Genomic DNA, 20,507 nt, shown 5'->3' with positions numbered 1-20,507 from the left:
TGAAGACACATCTGTGAATCGAGGAAAACACCTCTTAATAAAATCATCTGAAGGATGACTGGTTTTTATGCTGCTGTTGCGAATGGATCAGTAGATCGCACATGATAAACAGAATGTGAAATATTAGTGTGCATGATCCCACACATGCATTAAAACCATGTATTCACTATACTGTAGAAACATCTGTTAAACTGCTTTGTTAATGGACTGCTCACTCACATGCACACGAGACAACGCTTTTTACAATTATGTGCACCTTTTCATGTGTTCAAGTTACAATTAGAATGCCTCACAATCTGTAGAAAAGAATGTATTTGCCTAAATAATCGATTTAAGTTATGTAAATATCCCTGAATCATAGTGGCCTTTACCTTCTCAAGTGAATACAAAAGGATGATGGAAAGGGACTATATTATTATGAAAACAAAAATAGGTCCTTTTTTGGTCTCATCTCATTATTTGAAGCTAGTAAAAGTGAGGCATGATTTAAAAAAAAAAGTTATTTCATTTATTTCCAGGATGACAACTGGGGCGAGACCACCACGGCGGTCACGGGCACCTCGGAGCACAGCCTGTCCCAGGAGGACATTGTGCGGATCACCAAGGACCTGGAGGACAGCGTGGGGCTGGACTGCCGGCGGTACTTCACCCTGACGCTGGCCGTGGTCATGGGCCTGCTGGTGTTCCTGACGCCCGTGGCCTTCCTGGTGCTGCCCCACCTGCTGTGGCCGGAGAAGCTGCAGAGCTGCGGCACGGCCTGCGAGGGCCTCTTCATCTCCGTGGCCTTCAAGCTGCTCATCCTGCTGCTGGCCGTCTGGGCGCTCTTCTTCAGGTCGCCAAGGGCCGGCCTCCCGCGGGTCTTTGTGTTCCGGGCGCTGCTCGCCGTGCTGGTGCTGCTCTTTGTGATGTCATACTGGCTGTTTTATGGAGTCAGGATACTGGACACACAGGTGAGGGGAAAGAAGGAAACGCAGGCATCAATAATAATCTCTGTCATTGCTTGTAAGTAAGCAGAATCACAATATTGTTTTATCTCAGGGGTGATAAGGTTCTGTTACAGTTGCTTCATTTTTAAATAAAATAATAAATATATTATACAAGAATTTACATAAGATGTTTAAGTCTAAGAACCAAGTATTTCCCATAGCTGTATGCACACACATGAACTTGTAATGCCTTTAGAAGATCAACAAACAACCAAAAGAGACATTTGGTTTCCCAGTGCTGTGTTTTTTATGTTTGAGTCATATCATTTAAACTCCCTGTTGGTCCCTCATTCAGAATGCATGTAGGAAAACACTAAAAAGCTTGCTTTGAAATGCATCTACATATTCATATGCTCTACATCTTGTCTCACATTTGTATGATCTCATTTAATATCCCTGCAGGAGTACTTTGTGTTTGGAAACATGTTTAAATGTAGTCTGAAAGTGTTCTGTATTGTGTGTACTGTGCAGACATGTCATTAAGAGGCACATTATTGTTTTCAGGACGACAACTACCAGGGCATCGTGCAGTACGCGGTGTCTCTGGTGGACGCTCTGCTCTTCATCCACTACCTAGCCATCGTGCTGCTGGAGCTGCGGCAGCTGCAGCCGTGCTTCTCCGTCTGCGTCATGCGCTCCACCGACGGGGAGAAGAGGCACTACAACCTGGGCCAGCTGAGGTGAGGAGCTCACAGGGGCCGGTGTCCTCTGAGAGGAATCACATCTGCTCAGGGATTTGTGTTGTCAGAGTTATGCATTATCCAAAGGCTGCATCACTCCCTGAAAGACAGCTGGGTCTTATAGCATACGTAACACTACATTTCATAGGAACTATTTACAGAGGCGGATTCATACTTCTGGTGCTACAGTATAGTCAGTGTCATAGTTTTTACTCTTTGACTTTTGAATTGTTGTCTTATGATTATGACTTCTTATTTTATTTGAACTATTTGTCTGCTAGATTTAACTTTTGTCTCATATTTTGGATATTTTTGTGTGGCTTTTGTACTATTATTTTGACTTTGGTCTCATTATCGCAACTATTTGTTTAATAGGATTACATTTTTATCTCATAGTTTTAGATTTTTGTTTTCGAATTGTCTTTTTCTTAGAATATCTTTACTTTTTGTCTCACAACATTTACTCTTTTGCGACTTTGTGTGGGCAAACAGTGTAAAACTGTATCAGTAGTTTACTTTGTAATATATGCTGATCAGGTGCACATGCAACTCTTACATTTGTAACTGTTACTAATGACTGTAGAGTATAATACTCACACAGGCATTCATGTATTCTGGAAGCATTGAGAGCAAGATGGCCAGATGACCTCTGTGCGTGTGGAGATTACAGACAGAAGTAGTAAGAGGACAGAAGGTAAAGAGAGCTAAACTCATGTGAGCGACAGGGGGAATGACGAGGAGAACGTGGGGGGATGATAGAGAGGGAAAGGAGGACATGGGGGCGAGATGAAGGCAGAAGGAAAGATGGAAACTGGGACACCAAGCGAGAGAGGAGGGAAGGAAAACGCTAGTGACACACTCTGAAGTAAAAGAGTAGAAAGGGATATAAAATGTTTAGCCAGAAATGGGAGAAAATGCAAAGACAAGAAGGCGTGCAGACACAGTGCCAGGAGAAAAAGGAGAGGGTGGGGGGGACTTCAGAGGGAACTCCTAAAAAAGAGCTGCAGACGCAGGGCGGAGTACAGAGGAAAGACCCAGGAGACGGAGGCAGCGAGAGACAGGAGAGAGAATGCTGGATTCATTATTAATAGGAGGGTAGTGTCAAAGAAACCAATGTGGGAATGAAAGAAAGGAGAGGTGTGTGTGCATGTGTACATGTGTGTGTTTAGGAGAGAACAGCTCTGACTAGACCCACCAGGCTTTTATGACCTTACTGTCAGAAAGAACCGGAAGATCTCATGTTTAGTATCAATATGCAGCACCGAGTGTCCAACACACGCCTGCTAAACGACAACTACTAAAACATGATGGATATCTACTCTTACATGTATGTGTTTTTTCCCCGTAGTGGACTGGTTAATAATTGATGTGCCTTTGTTTATGTCAGGATGTCTGCTGGTAGCTAAAATCCATGTGTGCCTTTTTTTTTGACAATGCATTTTTCAGATAACCCAATATGAGTATCTAGTTCGAGATGTAAAATGTCTTCTCAACACACAAAGCAACCTTTAATTGTAATATTATTAAGTTGACGATTGTAATTTAGAATTCACCCTAAAAGAGTATAATGTTAGAAGGTCATCTAGTATCACGTCTTTCTCTTTGGACTATTGATATTTCCAATCTGTCATTTATAATTAATAATCAAATGTGCTTGCGCTGAACCTTTAACCTGTGTGTGTGTGTGTGTGTGTGTGTGTGTGTGTGTGTGTGTGTGTGTGTGTGTGTGTGTGTGTGTGTGTGTGTGTGTGTGTGTGTGTGTGTGTGTGTGTGTGTGTGTGTGTGTGTGTGTGTGTGTGTGTGTGTGTGTGTGTGTGTGTGTGTGGTGTGTGTGTGTGTGTGTGTGTGTGTGTGTGTGTGTGTGTGTGTGTGTGTGTGTGTGTTGTGTGTGTGTGTGTGTTGTGTGTGTGTGTGTGTGTGTGTGTGTGTGTGTGTGTGAAGGCCTGGTTGGTGCGTTAGCCTTGGGGCTGTTGTCCTTTGTAAGCTGTGCCATTCAGGGTGCTTGGCCGCCGCAGCAGGCTGTAAACTCAGGGCTAATGAGAGCTCCCATCTGGTCAGCCTGACACACATGCATGGACACAACCTAGCATAAACATGTGTGTTTGCATGCGTAATTGCATCATATACATGCAAATGAGTCATGAACAATGCATCATAGAGAGAAAGCCAGACGAGAGTGTGTATTTGCCTCCTCTACTTCACTGCCCACATTCCTGTTTCTCTGCCATTCATCTTTCCCTTATCATAAAGGGGACTCGGCCCCGGGGCCCTCAAGGCTAGTCTCTGTCTGCCTGGCCTTTGATGCCAATCTCCAGAGGAAGCCTTTTTTGTCCCCTTGTCAGACCAGAGGAGACGAATATGAACACATTCCAGTCACAGAGGGTGGGGGTTAAAACACTCACTGCTGGGGACTTCCCAGTTTACACTCCCTGACCGGTCACTCCTGACAAACATTACAGAGGGTGACTACCTGGAAAATCTCACTAAGTGCTCTGCAATTCTTGAATTCCATGTAAGACGCTGCTCTGAACGCCAACATGGTTTTGTGTCATGTTTGCTCGGCTTAATAATTGATCGTAGTCCGAAAGCGGCAGGAACTCTGACTCAGCAGTTCTGCTCCAAACAATGGTCCTGTGTGTCTGCTTAATGGATCAGAGGGCTGCCCGGGTCTCTTGGGTTAAACATGGGAGATGTTATCAATCCTCGGAAGTGAGCGCGCCTCCAGTTTGCTGATACACCCTCTGGTGTGTTTTCCTATGGCTGACTTCAAGTCTAACACACACACAATTATTAAAAAGCTACACTTGTTGTTCCGTTCACCGAGGGAGTTTTGTGTTCAGGGTTACTGAACAACTTCTGGCCTGGTTTTCATGAAACTTGTCGGGAGGTGGGCAAATGAAAAAACGTTAAATGTTTGAACTGCAAAATCAAAGGACTACTACACCATTGGCCTTGTAGCTTCTTGCTATTTAACTGACTTAAATGGAACATATTTTCGAAAGTACCTCTTCATGACCTCATGTAAATACACAAATCTAATCGTGCATAATCTAAACGTTATCATGAGAAAAGGGATTCCTTTCATCTTTAGAAAATGTGAAAAAGGGGACTTATTGGAGGCTTTGCACTCCCATTTTAAAGCCATCACTCGTTCATCTTTTGTCTGAGCATCTTTTCAGTAACTCTGTTAGCCTGTCATGACACTTCTTACATGTGACTGTCAGCAGATAACAGTAAAAATGAATTCCTGGGTGCCCTGTATGTCTCTGTGGTATTTCAGATATCTGCACTTAATCTAAAGTTTGTTCTGAGTGAGGTATGGACATTACAAGTGGTCAGAACATATATGGACTGCTTTCATCGGTGGCTCAGAGGTCGTACAGCATCCTCCTCTGAGGTAATAGGAAGCGCATGCTGCATGAGTTGTTCATGTTCATGTTTATTGAGTTAGCCCTCCACGTGGCCTAAAGAATGACACAGGGTGCAGTGAGGGCTTACAGACCAGTGAATACACACACACACACACACACACACACACACACACACACACACACACACACAAGAAAAGGGCTGAATGTTAAGCACTGCAGTCGTGTTTTGGGTCAGTTAACAGCTGTCAACATCTGCTGTCGTCCTGTTGGATAAATGCAGGTCAGAGAACTGAGCTCTGGGTTGGAGCAGCAACTAAATCCCTCTGTAGGCGTACACTGTGAAGTACTGCTATGTAACGAGGGGTTTCATATTTATATCTGCATTTGTTGGCTTTATTTCTATAGTTTAAGTCGACAAAAGCGAGCATTGTTGACTGGTTTTTAGCTTTACTTTGGAAGGCCAATACTAGCTGCCAGATTTCATTTCTAAATGCTACAACCTAAGTATTGGTAGAACAGAGCACATGGCCACTGATCAATTTTCTATTCAATGACAATTAATACAGTGGTGAATTTGTAATAAGATATTTATGCTAAATTGCACAGTTCAGAAAAGCTTTGCTGCTGCTGATGCTGTGGTTACTGCCAAGTCTATTGACTCAGAGCCTTACTGCCCTAATGTAGCTTCCAGGAAAACTGAGGTTGTGTGTGGTAAAAGACCCGATGATTCATGTCATGTGACATGTGGAAACGGCCTGCTTGTGTACAGTTGGTTTAGTAGTGCTGTGTTGTGAAGGACAAGCCCTGACATGATCCCCACTGTGAAGGATCAGCATGTGGAGCCACATCGACTCTGAATGCTACTGCTTTCTCCTCCATAACATTGATATAAACAGGGAGAGCTAAAGACGAATAACATGTATAGTAGGGCTGCAAGGAAATGCAGAAATCTGATTTGCTCTTTATAGCCTGTGGATGGAAGTAATGAAGTTGCAGTGAATTGTTGATTAAGCTCCCCTTTTTTCTCCATTGTTGGAAGCACTGTTTTTATCCAGAACATTTCCCTAAAGCTCTTCCTCTTCCTCCTCCTCCTCCTCCTCCTCCTCCTCCTCCTCCTCCTCCTCCTCCTCCTCCTCCTCCTCCTCCTCCTCCTCCTCCTCCTCCTCCTCCTCCTCCTCCCCAGCATCCAGCGGGCGGCTCTGGCCGTCTTGGAGCACTACTACTGCGACTTCCCCGTCCACAACCCGGCGCTGCTCTCCGCCTCCAAGTCCCGCGCTGCCAAGCACCTGGCCGGCCTCAAGGTCTACAACGTGGATGGTGAGTTCCCAGCAGCCCTGGCTGAGGGTGAGTGGGACGCTCTTTGATCTTTGCGATGTGTCTTTACCCGTGCTTTGGTTTCTCTCTGTGCTCCTGTGTGGAGGTCTGCTTTTTCTGCTAATGCTACACACATAGATGCTTGTGTCATACTCTTTTTGCTTATATAACTGCTGCAATAATTCACAGTCTCTGGGACAGGTGACCCGTCTAAAGCACATTTCAAGTCACTGCAGGATTTCCATACAGCGCTGGAATGTCTGCCTGGGAGGAAGGAAATAGATCTAAGATATAATTGTTGAAAATATTATAAATCATTTGTAGTGAATGGGCTGCAACATGCAATAAAGCCAGTGTGGTTATGTGATATCCGCGTCATCTCTCCTCTCTGTGAACCTTTCGTAAAGCCTTAAGAGACAAACTGAAGGCCTACCTGTTGGACAGTAAGTTAACGCTGCTACTATCTGAAGCACCTCACTGCAGCCTCACTTTATACCATCAACGCTCCTTCACTCATAGCTCTCCTCTCTGCATGCCACAGGTTGATGAAACTCGTCACAGCAGCTATTGGAATGTAACACAAACCCTCTATATGAAATCATTGCTGTCCCTTAAGTGTGCTCAAGCTTCACTGAAGTGCACTTACTGTTCTTTTTCCTTCTTAAATGTTAGTGGGGGACAGTTGCGGATAAACCCATGGTTACAATGCCATCGTTCTTCTCATTTCTCTCTTGTGTCTCTTCCTCCTTCCTTTTCGCCCTGCAGCAGCTGCTCAGGGACGTTCTTCTCCTCTTTTTTTACTTCCCACTCCGTCTTTCTTTCCTCAGCCGCAGCAGCAGTGTAATAAATATTCCCAACTCAGGGACAGGCAATCATCTTTCCATGATTAAACAGTGTTGAAGCCCTGAGCGCAAAGCGGCCATAACACTCAATTACACTGCTTCCAAATGTGCTCGGGTGATTTCATGATGCCTGACAAGCCATTTGGTTTTCTCAGCTCCATAGTTGGAATTGGAAATGAATCCCTGCAGGATATATGGAAGTGTTTAAGTGCCTTCAACAAAGCAAATCAAACAAGTGAAATAACACACACACATTGTTAGATTTATGCTTTCACAACTAATCTGAAACAGCCATGAGTTATCTATTTTATTGGCTTTTTTAACTGAGTTCAATGTTGATTAATTCCACAGTCAAATGAAATCAGACAGATGTTTTTTAAATGATTAATATTGGCTATTGTATATGTTGTAGCCTCAAATAACAATAACAAATACAACGGAAAAGACTCTAACCATGTGTATTCTTACTCTACTTGAATGTAATGTTCAGTAGAAAGAAACAGGAAATGATGGCACCTTTTGTCATTTTTGCAAGATAAAAATGATTAAATAATGATCATAACAATGGCGATTATTTCACACCTCCATTATTGTCTTTGGGAAATGAATTGTACTTGTTGAGTAATTTGATCAAGCATACTTTTGTATTCTTAGCTGATTCAAGAGACATGGAGAAAGAATGAATATGTTACTTGTCGATTTAATAAATAGAGAATAATATGATGGGAAATGTGTGATCACGCTACCGGAGAGATGATGAAATCAGCATTTAAAGCCTTCCGTGGTGCAACAGTTTCTCAAGTTACCTGCTCCTCACATGGTTTTCAACATTGTAAACCGTACCCATAAATCCCATCTAAGTGCAGTAACAGCGAGGGTGTAAAGACCCCCCCCCCTCTGCCATGAATTATTCTGTTCACTCTCGATCCCCGTTAATAATTCAGCAGCCCTGCCTTCTTTAACATCAGGCGGGGCTCATCAGCAGCCTGTAATTCCGAACATGTAAACTTGTGAAGTTGCCCGAGACACTTCTTCTTTAATTGGCCTCCAGCGCCGTAAAGGGAGTGTTTGCATATCAGTATGTTGGTGTGCTTTTTAGGGTTTCCAATGATCACAGGACGATTAAAATTGACGACTTTGTGTGGCTACTCGCCTCAGCTCCTGGGGATTTTATATTGCCGGTGATAAAGGCAAATGGACCGTGGTTTATGTGCATCCATAATCTACTGCTGCTCTAAAAGCATGTTGCACTTGATGTCATCACCCCAGATATCTTTGTTCCTTTACCTGTGGGGTATGCACACTCTCGGTAAGCCCTCCTGTGCTCTCTGTGTGTCGGGACAGGTCCGGGGAACAACGCAGCAGCAGGCATGGCTCACTCTCAGTCCAGAGCCATGATCGCAGCCGCAGCCCGCCGCAGAGACACCAGCCACAACGAGCTGTACTACGAGGACGCGGAGCACGAGAGGCGCGTCCGCAAGCGCAAAGCACGGTAATAACATCAAGCATAAATGGAGGAATGCTGCAAGGAATCTCAAATGAAAAGCCAGAAAGCTCCTAAAAAATGCATTTAATTTGTTCCACGAGTGTAATCAGAGGTGGGAAGTAGTGGAGTACAAATACTTTGTTACTGAACTTAAGTACATTTTTCTGGTATCGGTACTTTACTCCACTACTTATTTTTCTGACGACTTTTTACTTTTACTTCCTACATGTTGAACTCAAATACCTTTACTTTCTACTTCTTACATGTTGAACCCAAATACCTGTACTTTCTACTTCTTACATGTTGAACCCAAATACCTGTACTTTCTACTTCTTACATGTTGAACTCAAATACCTTTACTTTCTACTTCTTACATGTTGAACCCAAATACCTGTACTTTCTACTTCTTACATGTTGAACCCAAATACCTGTACTTTCTACTTCTTACATGTTGAACTCAAATACCTGTACTTTCTACTTCTTACATGTTGAACCCAAATACCTGTACTTTCTACTTCTTACATGTTGAACCCAAATACCTGTACTTTCTACTTCTTACATGTTGAACCCAAATACCTGTACTTTCTACTTCTTACATGTTGAACACAAATGCTTGTACTTTCTACTTCTTACATGTTGAACCCAAATACCTGTACTTTCTACTTCTTACATGTTGAACCCAAATACCTGTACTTTCTACTTCTTACATGTTGAACCCAAATACCTGTACTTTCTACTTCTTACATGTTGAACACAAATGCTTGTACTTTCTACTTCTTACATGTTGAACCCAAATACCTGTACTTTCTACTTCTTACATGTTGAACTCAAATACCTGTACTTTCTACTTCTCACATGTTGAACACAAATACCTGTACTTTCTACTTCTTACATGTTGAACCCAAATACCTGTACTTTCTACTTCTCACATGTTGAACACAAATACCTGTACTTTCTACTTCTTACATGTTGAACACAAATACCTGTACTTTCTACTTCTCACATGTTGAACACAAATACCTGTACTTTCTACTTCTCACATGTTGAACTCAAATACCTGTACTTTCTACTTCTTACATGTTGAACACAAATACCTGTACTTTCTACTTCTCACCTGTTGAACACAAATACCTGTACTTTCTACTTCTCACATGTTGAACACAAATACCTGTACTTTCTACTTCTTACATGTTGAACTCAAATACCTGTACTTTCTACTTCTCACATGTTGAACACAAATACCTGTACTTTCTACTTCTCACATGTTGAACACAAATACCTGTACTTTCTACTTCTCACATGTTGAACACAAATACCTGTACTTTCTACTTCTCACATGTTGAACACAAATACCTGTACTTTCTACTTCTCACATGTTGAACACAAATACCTGTACTTTCTACTTCTTACATGTTGAACTCAAATACCTGTACTTTCTACTTCTTACATGTTGAACTCAAATACCTGTACTTTCTACTTCTTACATGTTGAACACAAATACCTGTACTTTCTACTTCTTACATGTTGAACTCAAATACCTGTACTTTCTACTTCTCACATGTTGAACTCAAATACCTGTACTTTCTACTTCTTACATGTTGAACACAAATACCTGTACTTTCTACTTCTTACATGTTGAACTCAAATACCTGTACTTTCTACTTCTTACATATTGAACTCAAATACCTGTACTTTCTACTTCTTACATGTTGAACACAAATACCTGTACTTTCTACTTCTTACATGTTGAACTCAAATACCTGTACTTTCTACTTCTTACATATTGAACTCAAATACCTGTACTTTCTACTTCTTACATGTTGAACACAAATACCTGTACTTTCTACTTCTTACATGTTGAACTCAAATACCTGTACTTTCTACTTCTTACATGTTGAACACAAATACCTGTACTTTCTACTTCTTACATGTTGAACTCAAATACCTGTACTTTCTACTTCTTACATGTTGAACACAAATACCTGTACTTTCTACTTCTTACATGTTGAACTCAAATACCTGTACTTTCTACTTCTTACATGTTGAACACAAATACCTGTACTTTCTACTTCTTACATGTTGAACACAAATACCTGTACTTTCTACTTCTTACATGTTGAACTCAAATACCTGTACTTTCTACTTCTTACATGTTGAACACAAATACCTGTACTTTCTACTTCTTACATGTTGAACTCAAATACCTGTACTTTCTACTTCTTACATGTTGAACACAAATACCTGTACTTTCTACTTCTTACATGTTGAACACAAATACCTGTACTTTCTACTTCTTAAAGAAGAGGGACCAATGAAAACGTTGTCATGTTGCCGTTGTTCACTTCTGTTTGCTGTCTCCTCAGACTGGTGGTGGCGGTGGAGGAGGCGTTCACACACATCAAGCGCATGCAGGAGGAGGAGCAGAAGAAGACCCCGGTGGACGTGATGGACTCCCGGGAGGCGGCGCAGGCCATCTTCCCCTCCATGGCCCGCGCCCTGCAGAAGTACCTGAGGACCACCAAGCAGCAGCACTGCCACAGCATGGAGAGCATCCAGCAGCACCTGGCCTTCTGCATCACCAACAACATGACGCCCAAGGTCACACCTCTGACCTCAAGACATCACACATACTTTAGCACAGGGGTGTCCAAACTACGGACCAGGGGCCAAATGCGGCCCGTTGTCCAATTGATTTTGCTAAATTATAACTATACAATAATATATATATAGTATACAATAAACCTCAGATCGGGTGAGTGGCCCAGTCCTTTGTGTATTTTTCTGTATGCGGCCCTCAGTGAAAAAGGTTTGGACACCCCTGCTTTAGCATAAAAAAATGATTTAGGGTGTATATCTTTTTTTAAATAGATTACCGTTGAATATAAAGTAAAGTGTGTTTATGTCCCTTCCCCCCCCAGGCGTTCCTGGAGAGCTACCTGAGCGCGGGCCCCACCCTGCAGTACAGCCGGAGCCACTGGTTGGCCCGTCAGTGGACCCTGATCAGCGACGCCTCGGTCACCAGCGGCCTATCGGACGGCTGCGTCTTCCAGCTGAAGTGTGTGGACTTCAGCCTGGTCGTGACCACCAAGAAGATCCCGTACATCCAGATGTCGGAGGAGTACATCGACCCCAAGTCACACAAGTTTGTCCTGCGGCTACAGTCGGAAACCTCCGTGTAGCTCTCCAAACGCTCTCTTTTTTTATTCCTCACCCTGTCTCGGATGTTTTCACTTTGGGTTTGCAGTTTTTATTTTTTATATATTACATATGAATATATATTACACTCATGTTTGAATATATTGATCTTTATATGTTTGATTTGGACGAAATCAAAAGATGGCGGTTTGACTCGGACGCCTCGGACACGGTTACGGGTGTATCTGTGTGTGCACGTGTGTCATGTTGTGTCAACACAATCACTCCTTCCTTTTGCTGGAGAGAAAACCACTAAGGACGTCGATTTTATGACTTGTATTTAAATATTTGAAACATGGAAACACAAGACGAAGATGGTGCCTGTGTTGAAGAATTTGTACCCTCTTTTTGGACGCATCCATCTGGCGTAAAAACTTAAATCAGACTTTGTATCAAGTGCACATTTATGTTGGTTTCTAAATGAAAAGACAGAAAGGATGATCGCAGCCTGCTCAAAGAGGACGTCAGACTGTTTTCCTCATCACTACCCCTACACCTGAAGAGCTCCATACACTTGGGTGCTTATTCTCTGATCTTCTCCAGGTGCAGTGGAGCAACATGAGGGATATTTCCACTCCAGTTGGGAACAACACACACATGTTAAACAACGATGCGGATCATGAGAGACGCTCATGGACGCATGCCCAAAAACATTTGCCCTGCCTCATCGGTTCACTAACCTTCTCCGGACGCGATGGAAGGGGAAAGCAGAGACAGGAATAACCATGTCACAAAAAAAAGTACTACTGAATACTCCCTGTGCAGGTTACTGAAGTTTAAATACTGTATATTCTCATATAAAAGGCCACATTTGATTATCCTTGACTGCTCCCTGATCTAAACACTGCAGCTCGCATAGTCAATCTAGTATAATGAGTATTTCCACTGAACTGCATATATCAGTACAACAGTCAGGTCATGTTGTTGACATACAATATTGTTTTTATACTTTCGTACTCCTGCTCAATGTCAAACTACCGTCAACATTTCCTGACGTTTTTCACACTAAAAGCCCAGCTAAATGTGGTAAGCAAAGGTGTAACAAGTACAACTTTAAGGTACTTGTACTTTACTGACGTTGTTTTTTAGTTTAGTGTGAAATATTGTACTTTTATTCTGATTTGCATTTCAATCATTTACATTTAAACGTAATTTATTTGACTATTTGTCGGGCAAATCACTTTGGTTTATTGTGACGGAATTTCCAATTTCTTCACAATTTTTAACCAAAGATATAGTTTGCTTAATCCGTAATGATTATAATCATAAATTAATTAATATAATAATTAATAATGATAATAGTTTAAACAGTCACAGGAAACCTTTCTGTAATGCATTTGTATAGTTATACTTACATACTTTTTAAAGGTAACATTTTCAAAACAGGACTTTGACTTTTCACTGTGTGGTATTTATAATTGGAATAAAGTATAGTACCTTCTCTACAACTACTGGTTAGCGCTCGACTGTAACAGCCAATTCATTTGGAAATTCTGGAGGAATGTGACAAGACCCTCTGCAGTGCTGTGGAAATACACATTACACTGAATTTGCCAACCCAACAGGGCTAAATAAGGGCCAATATTTGAGAATGTACAGTATTTAAAGTATGATTTTATCTTTCAGGGCTCACACAGTTCACTTGTATGACTATACATGCAGTATGAGATGACAAAGAGTGTGTGAAGGGCGGAACCTCCTTTTAACTAGTCTGTCTGGTTTTCTTTTACTACCTTGTCTCACCTCTTACACAGTTTCCAGATCTTTCTTTCACCTGATTAAGCCAGAAGAATGCAGTTCAATTAAGCTAAAGGCACAACAATGAACTGATCAGGCATATTAACTTAAGTATTAAAAGAGAACTTCTAGAAGAAAAGTGAGTGATTATCTTCTGTCTGAGAGCAGGGTTGTCCAGTGCTGCCCTCTGGCTGGGAAACCTGATATTTTTGGTGTGTGTGCCTGGACGAAGCACTGCTCATTTTAGCAAACTTTTCCACTATACACTTCTAACTTTTAAACCACCTTGGGAGAACTTTAAAAAAACACACTTTTGCTGTTTTGAAAGGTCACATTTTGTACCGGCAGAGGAACTTTGTACGAACCCAATGTGACTGTGCCTCCTGTTTTTACACTGTATCTATTTATGTAAACATGCATGTGTGTCTGAATGTATATAGATGCCATTCCAGTTCACACGACAACCCCCCCCCCCCCCCCCTACATCTCCACCATGTGTCGCGCTGTTGCCAGGTTACAGTGCTCTGTTGTGGGGACGGATACATGATGATGCTTTGGCGTTTGCAATGTAAGACATGGTTCAGTTTCACAGCATTAGCATTTGTAAAAACAATAAACATTTTTATGAACATTTGTAACATTGGACTTTTGATATCCCTACTTTTATTGAGTTGTTATCTATATACCATTTAACCCCTTCAACCATACATATAATCCACTTGAAATATCTTGACATGTAACATTTTCTATTAATTTATCAATTCTTTTTGGGGATTTGTTTTGCCATCACTTGTATTTGCAACCAAACTGTAAGATTGCAGTCCTTTTGAATCCAAATTAAGAGGTATTTTACATTATTTTGTCAATTTAAGGTGGTTTTACCTCTTTAAAACCTCTTAAAATTACACTTTCATATCGAGATACAAAGAACAACAGACTATTGTGACTATGGATAAAGCGCATTATAGGCTCATTATAAATCAAAGTTGACTGCTGATCATTTGATATTTCACCCTAAAATCTATCTTCATTGCATTTGTTTGCCATTGTAATTTCAGATGTGTTTCATGACATGTCTCTCTATTCTCTCAGCCTCTCCATGTGCACTAGTTCCCCCCCCCCCCCCCCCCCCCCCCCCCCTCGGCTACTGGCCTGCTAACACCCGCTCTGTCGCTGCCCATTAAGCCTCTGCTCCTGCTGTGTGACATGTTGGAGCAAAATTGTCTTTTTTGGCCTTGATTTGGCGGCTTTTTGTTGTCACGAAGCTCAACGGTAATTGGCTTGCCATCAGCCTGTCAGAGAGCGTCGCAGCTGGGCCTTGTGGGCAAATGAATGTGGGTGTCCGGCGCTGGAAACAAACAACCTCGTACCCCTGAGAGCGGGAGCCGCCTGTCGGAACTCATCTGTCCCCGGCGTAATCCTCCCGTACCCTGCTCTGTCCGAGGAGCACATGTGGAGAGAGGGAAATGAAGGACATTTGCATCTTAATGGGATGTTGTCCTTCCCCTTCATTCCTCCCTCTCTATCTGCTTGGTAATGACTCGTGTGCAGAGTGAGAGTCTTGAACAGAAACCTTAACACCCTAAGCTGTTAAACCCTCACACCCTCTTTGTGTTGCTGTCATCGCAGCACGGATGTTTTTGTGTGTGAGACTTCAATCCTCCTGCCTCCCTTTTTGTCATGTTAAACACCAGCACACTTGACATCAACAGGATTATGTAAACCCCAGAACATCCTGACACTGTCTGCTTCCTTTTCCTCAGGAGAGAGTGTGTCACGTCTCCTTGCCTCGGGTCACGTTTAACACTTGGATGTTCTTATCTCAAATCTGGCTGCATGGATTATGTGTAAATCCCACAGTATGACACACGCATCCTGTTTACACACCTCCGGGGGAATAATCATTCATGCATGGCCCTGTATTATTAATTCATGGTATGTCCGCTCCTTATGCAGTTTGTCGGGCATTTCACCTCGTCTCCCCCAGCCCCACTGCCGGGGTCCCTTCTCCCATTAGGAGGCATAATGATGCTGAATTATTCACTGCTGTGTGAATAATTCAAGGCGAAAAACGCTCATTGGTTGAGGGAGAAAATGTCAATCTGCTGTCTTTAGCATCAGTCTGGACCCTGTTATTGAGCGAGGGAACTGTGTGTTCTCACACACCGTAAAACAGCAGAGGTGGTTCAAATGAAAACACTAGCAGGTTGTCGGAATATACTTTTATTCGGTTCTGAATTCATCACAAGAAAACAGTTCAAGTTATTTTCTAATTAGAAGAACAAAACACTTTTGGTATATTATCTTCACGTAGATAGACACAATCCCTCTTATCTTATCTTATCTCAACCTTATGATCATTTTTGATATTAACATATGTGTCAACAGATCTCACAAAGACTTATCTGACTGAAAGAATCTCAGTCTTAAGGAGCATTTTTTAGCTCTTTGTTTTCATGGCCTGCATTTTTATTAAACCATACATCCTTTTTATTTTACTCAAACAATTAGATAAAGAAATACTTTCTCAGTAATGTGGGTGTTGCCAGTTTTGACCCAGGTCTGACCTGGCTGGACACCCACCCTCAACAGTGAGTTAGTCATCTCCGTCCTCTTCCTCCTCCGGGTCCTGACTTTCGGAGCTGTCCTCTGGGATGTACCCTTCAGGGTCCTCCTGGTCGTCCATAGACTCATCGTCGTCCTCCGTGTTCACCCTCCCTGACAGGACGTCCTCTATCCAGTCCTCCAGCTCCTCAGGGGAGGGCAGGTCTTCATCGTTGGACATGTCCAGCCACACGCTGTCCGCCTGGAACACAGAAAGTTAAGGTAAGAGTTCATTCTCTACGGTAACGACGTGTAAGAGTTCACTCATCATTACTTACATCTGTGACGTTGACCACACCAATCTGAGGTCGGAACAGGTCCAACTTGAAGGTTTTTTCCCAATACGTGGTCAGCTGAAGACAAACAAAGTTAGGTATCCGTGACAAAAGTTTTGATACTCTTAGAAATGCTAAGCTAATAATGAGACAGACCAGAGGGAAGTCATCTGGGTCGATCCAGACGATGCTGAGCTCTGGGTTGTTGGTGTTGTCTCTGGCCACGTCTTTCAGGATCTCCAGAAACTCATAGCCATCTGAGGAGGACAGAACAGAACCTGAGCTTTGGGTACTACAACTTAAAAGGGAAACAAGGGCAAAATGAGAAGGCTGAAACCTGGATCTTCCTCCTCAGCAAACGCAACAATATGTATGCCGTCCATGTCATCCTCCTAGGAATGGAAAAACATTAGTATTCACCTTAAAACAATTATTTTCAATCATTTTAGTTGCGAACTCTTGTCAGGACTCACCCATGTTTCAAACATGTTCTCTGCCCGGAGCTTCCTCAAAGTAGCCCTGTAAAAGAGCATATTTTCATAAAATGCTTGAACAATATTGAAAAAATCCTCGAAAAATACAACAAACCTTCGGTGCTGGTTGACAAAATCAACAATGTCCATCTCTGACAGAGGCCGGCCCGGCAGGATGGCCGGCTCCTCCATGAAGGGCTCGTAGAAATTCACCTCGTTCATCTTCAGGGAGAGATGTTTGGCCACCTGAAACACACAACATGCCAGGGTTTCATAATCAATCATGTCTACATTCTGCTATATGAACATTCACAACATTCATGTTGTGCAGCGAAACTTACAGATTTACTAAATGTTGCGAAGAACTTGATGTAAGGTTGAAATCGCTCTGAGGCCTCCTGAAAAGCTTTGTAGTCTGAGGAAAAGTAGACAGAGAGAGAGATGAGGAACCGGCAGAAGGGCAGACAAATGCTTTGTTGACATCCTGCCCACATCCCAACCATAATGTACAGTATGTGATCAGGAAGGCGAGCAGTGACACACTCGCTTCATTTAATTTGATGATTCGACTGTATTCACCAGCAAGTAAAACGTCTCCCCAATACAGTTGTATGCGCTTATAACTCGCTCCTGGCTCTGCTCCATGCAAGGTCACAACCAAGGACCAACCTATAACTGGATATCGGACCAGATAGCATCTTCCCTGTCTCACTTTTTTTAGAGGAACTATAATTGCAGTTTGACCTGTTAGACAGAGAACTAGAAGCTATTTAAAGGGGACTGAGAGTCTGGAATCAGGTTTCCCTTTCGCATGGTGTATAACTCCATTAGCCTCTGAAACCCATCAGGGACTGTGAGGCAAGTTAATGGGACAGAGAAGAGGTGTACATGGATTTATTTCCTGTGTTTCTTAACACTAACATGAATCTTCTCCCTTGAAATATCCAATGAGGCGGATGTCTTCCTCCATCCTCTCGAAGGCTCGCAGCTCCATGGCGTTATTGAGCATTTCTACTGGGTCCTCCAGCACCTTGGGGGCAGTAAAAAAAAAACAGGTCAGTGATTTTGACTTCAAATCTTTGAGATAGCAGTTAACGACCACTCCCAAGATGCATCTGTGAACATTTAAGTGTGGGAAAACCCTCCTAATTTGCAACTAGTTTCCCCAAAATATAAAATCATTATTGGAACTCATGTGAAAATGTCACAGATTATGACTCTGATAAGAGATACCTTTGACATGACATGAAAGCTACTCTTCTCTTGCTAACTTCAGCATTCCCTTTCTCAATTGATTCCAATATTACACATTTAAAACATATCAGGTTAAGATTTCCACTCACATCCAGCAGAAACTCCACCAGTGTGTCTGCGGAGAGCTCTCCATCAAACTCAATGACACGGTCGTCCTTGAACACGTACAAGCTGCCCACCTCTTCAAGACCTAATGGAGAATATAGCCGAGTAGCAAAGACAATAGTTCAAATAGTTCCAGGGAAAGCAAAGTCATACACAGGGAATGGAATGATGCAGACAGATGAGTCATACCCAGCTTTTTGGCTACTTTCACATCCTTCTGGGAGTCCACCATCCCAAAGCCGATGTCTTTGTCCTCCAGCACCTGAGCTGTGAGCTGGGTGGTCACACAGACAAATGTCAGTCAGCATACGACTTATCACGTAAGCTATGCATTTTTGGTTTATCACATAAACACAAACAGCAGTCCTGTGTTTAACTGTTGAAAAGAGACTCAATAGATACCATCTTTTACTCTACACACCCTGCATCTATTCGGCCAATTTCTACGCTGTGTAATTGAGCTGCTGCCGTCTTTGTCAACACAAAGTGTGTGTGTGTGTGTGTGTGTGTGTGTGTGTGTGTGTGTGTGTGTGTGTGGTGTGTGTGTGTGTGTGTGTGTGTGTGTGTGTGTGTGTGTGTGTGTGTGTGTGTGTGTGAGGAGAGATTTTAGTCAGAGTGAGTCAGGACTGCTTAAGGAAAAAAGCAGATATAAAGAGAGACTTTTGATTTTTAACTGAATGTTATTCTGTTTTCAGTGCATGACAGGAATGCAAAAGCTATAATGAAAAGGTAAAGACATGGGCCCGCTTTTAGCTCATTAATGTGGAAAAAAAGTATTTCTAGTTCAACGCCAGATAGTAAAGAGTTTTGGGAGCAAGCTATAATTACTAAAATGACCTAGAAACAATCCCTAGACACATAGGACACACAGAGGAGGGCCCATTATGGGATTAAATTACTTCCTGCCAGTGAAGAATGTGCAGGTGACACATGTGTGACACATAATGCAGGCAGAGGAAGAATGATGCCTTCAGTGTCTGGTTTTCCTGTCCGTAAAATGTTTTGACAGGTTAGAATCATACGTGCACAATGGTGAGGCTGCAAGTGTAGCCCGCAGAGATATAAGCTCTATGTGACATAAGATATGTCGGGGAAACATACACTATGTCACAACACACGTCTTCCATCAGTAATGGTGTCTTTTCGGCAGGATTCAGGTGCATACCTGAAGAAGTCAACGGTGGTGTCTGGGAAATTACAGATTTGTAGTAAAAGGGTGGAAAACGTATGGCTAACTATTATCATAATTGATGAATTGTTTATGCCATTTATGAAGCAAGAAGACTAAATGCTACTTGCTACTGGTATGCTCATTGGCTAATAATAACCATATTTAATTCAGGCTGATGGCATGGAATGAGTTTTGTAGTTCCTGAATCAAACCTGAATCGACTGAAAATGTATCAGAAACTTTTAGGATAATTGATTAATTATTTCAGTAATATTTTTTTTTCAAATGCAACATTTTTTTGTTCTGTTTTATATAAATGTCAATGAATTTAATAGAAATGTCAGTCATTGATGGCCGTCCATCAAACAGATGTTAAGATATTTCATCCAACTGACTTACAATTGATGACTAACATTATTAACTGCAGTAATACCAAATTATTAAATCATTTCCCAACCAATAATAAATAAAGTTGTTTTTCTGAAATAAGATGCAGAGTTTTACGGAGCATTGAAACACATTACAGTTATTTCAGGCTTTTTCTATAAAAGAGAGAATATCAGTCTACCATGACCTTTACTTTAACACTGTTTCTTTGTGGTTCTCTGTGTCTCTCCTCCTCCTCCTCCTCACCTCCAGCACCAGCTCGGTCATCTGGAACCTCTTCTGCAGGCCTTTGTTGGCGGGCAGCGGCTCGTGGTAGAAGAGGCACAGCAGGTCGTATCTCTTCAGGGCCTTCTTGTAGTTGCGCTCGTTAATGTCCAGCACCCTGTCCTTCCCGTCAAAATTGGGGAACTCAAGACCTTCCTCAGCACAGCAAAGGGAAAACAAGCAAAGGCAAAGACCAGAGAGCAGAGAGAGACAGATTTGGTGCATTGTTGCTCAGTAATTGACGTGTTTCCACACTTTTTGTCTGCCGAGAAGTTAAAGAACTGCCTAGCAAAAATGAAAAGTTCTTACAAAACTGTCAGCCCTATTTCCTATGTCTCTTTCTGCTTCTCTCTCTCTCTCTCT

General features: G+C 42.2%; 2 protein-coding genes across 3 annotated transcripts in view; one reads left to right on the top strand and one right to left on the bottom strand.

Moving 5' to 3' along the window:
* The window catches only part of LOC117546706 (vang-like protein 1), a 41,456-nt gene extending 27,200 nt beyond the window's left edge, over nt 1–14,256 (top strand). Inside the window, exons 4-9 of one of the 2 annotated variants that reach the window (XM_034217046.1) lie at nt 519–950; nt 1,491–1,666; nt 6,221–6,354; nt 8,538–8,685; nt 11,043–11,277; nt 11,598–14,256. In XM_034217046.1, coding sequence (XP_034072937.1) covers nt 519–950; nt 1,491–1,666; nt 6,221–6,354; nt 8,538–8,685; nt 11,043–11,277; nt 11,598–11,858 — 1,386 coding nt within the window. In that variant the 3' untranslated portion in view covers nt 11,859–14,256. Of the gene's footprint in view, nt 1–518; nt 951–1,490; nt 1,667–6,220; nt 6,382–8,537; nt 8,686–11,042; nt 11,278–11,597 lie in introns of both variants that reach the window. The other variant, XM_034217043.1, reaches the window with a different exon arrangement.
* A 1,571-nt stretch (nt 14,257–15,827) lies between these two features.
* LOC117546679 (calsequestrin-2-like) lies at nt 15,828–20,483 on the bottom strand. Its single transcript, XM_034216995.1, has 11 exons — nt 20,127–20,483; nt 18,512–18,596; nt 18,307–18,407; nt 17,885–17,993; nt 17,305–17,378; nt 17,079–17,209; nt 16,964–17,009; nt 16,828–16,882; nt 16,647–16,747; nt 16,494–16,568; nt 15,828–16,417 (listed from the first exon to the last, which is right to left on the bottom strand). The coding sequence occupies exons 1-11, from the start codon at nt 20,367–20,369 to the stop codon at nt 16,208–16,210; spliced, it is 1,230 nt and encodes a 409-aa protein (XP_034072886.1). The 5' UTR covers nt 20,370–20,483; the 3' UTR covers nt 15,828–16,207.
* Nucleotides 20,484–20,507: the final 24 nt, after the last annotated feature.

Source organism: Gymnodraco acuticeps, unplaced genomic scaffold, assembly GCF_902827175.1.
Source record: "Gymnodraco acuticeps unplaced genomic scaffold, fGymAcu1.1, whole genome shotgun sequence".
NCBI lineage: Eukaryota > Metazoa > Chordata > Actinopteri > Perciformes > Bathydraconidae > Gymnodraco > Gymnodraco acuticeps.
This window is presented reverse-complemented; position numbering and strand designations above follow the sequence as displayed.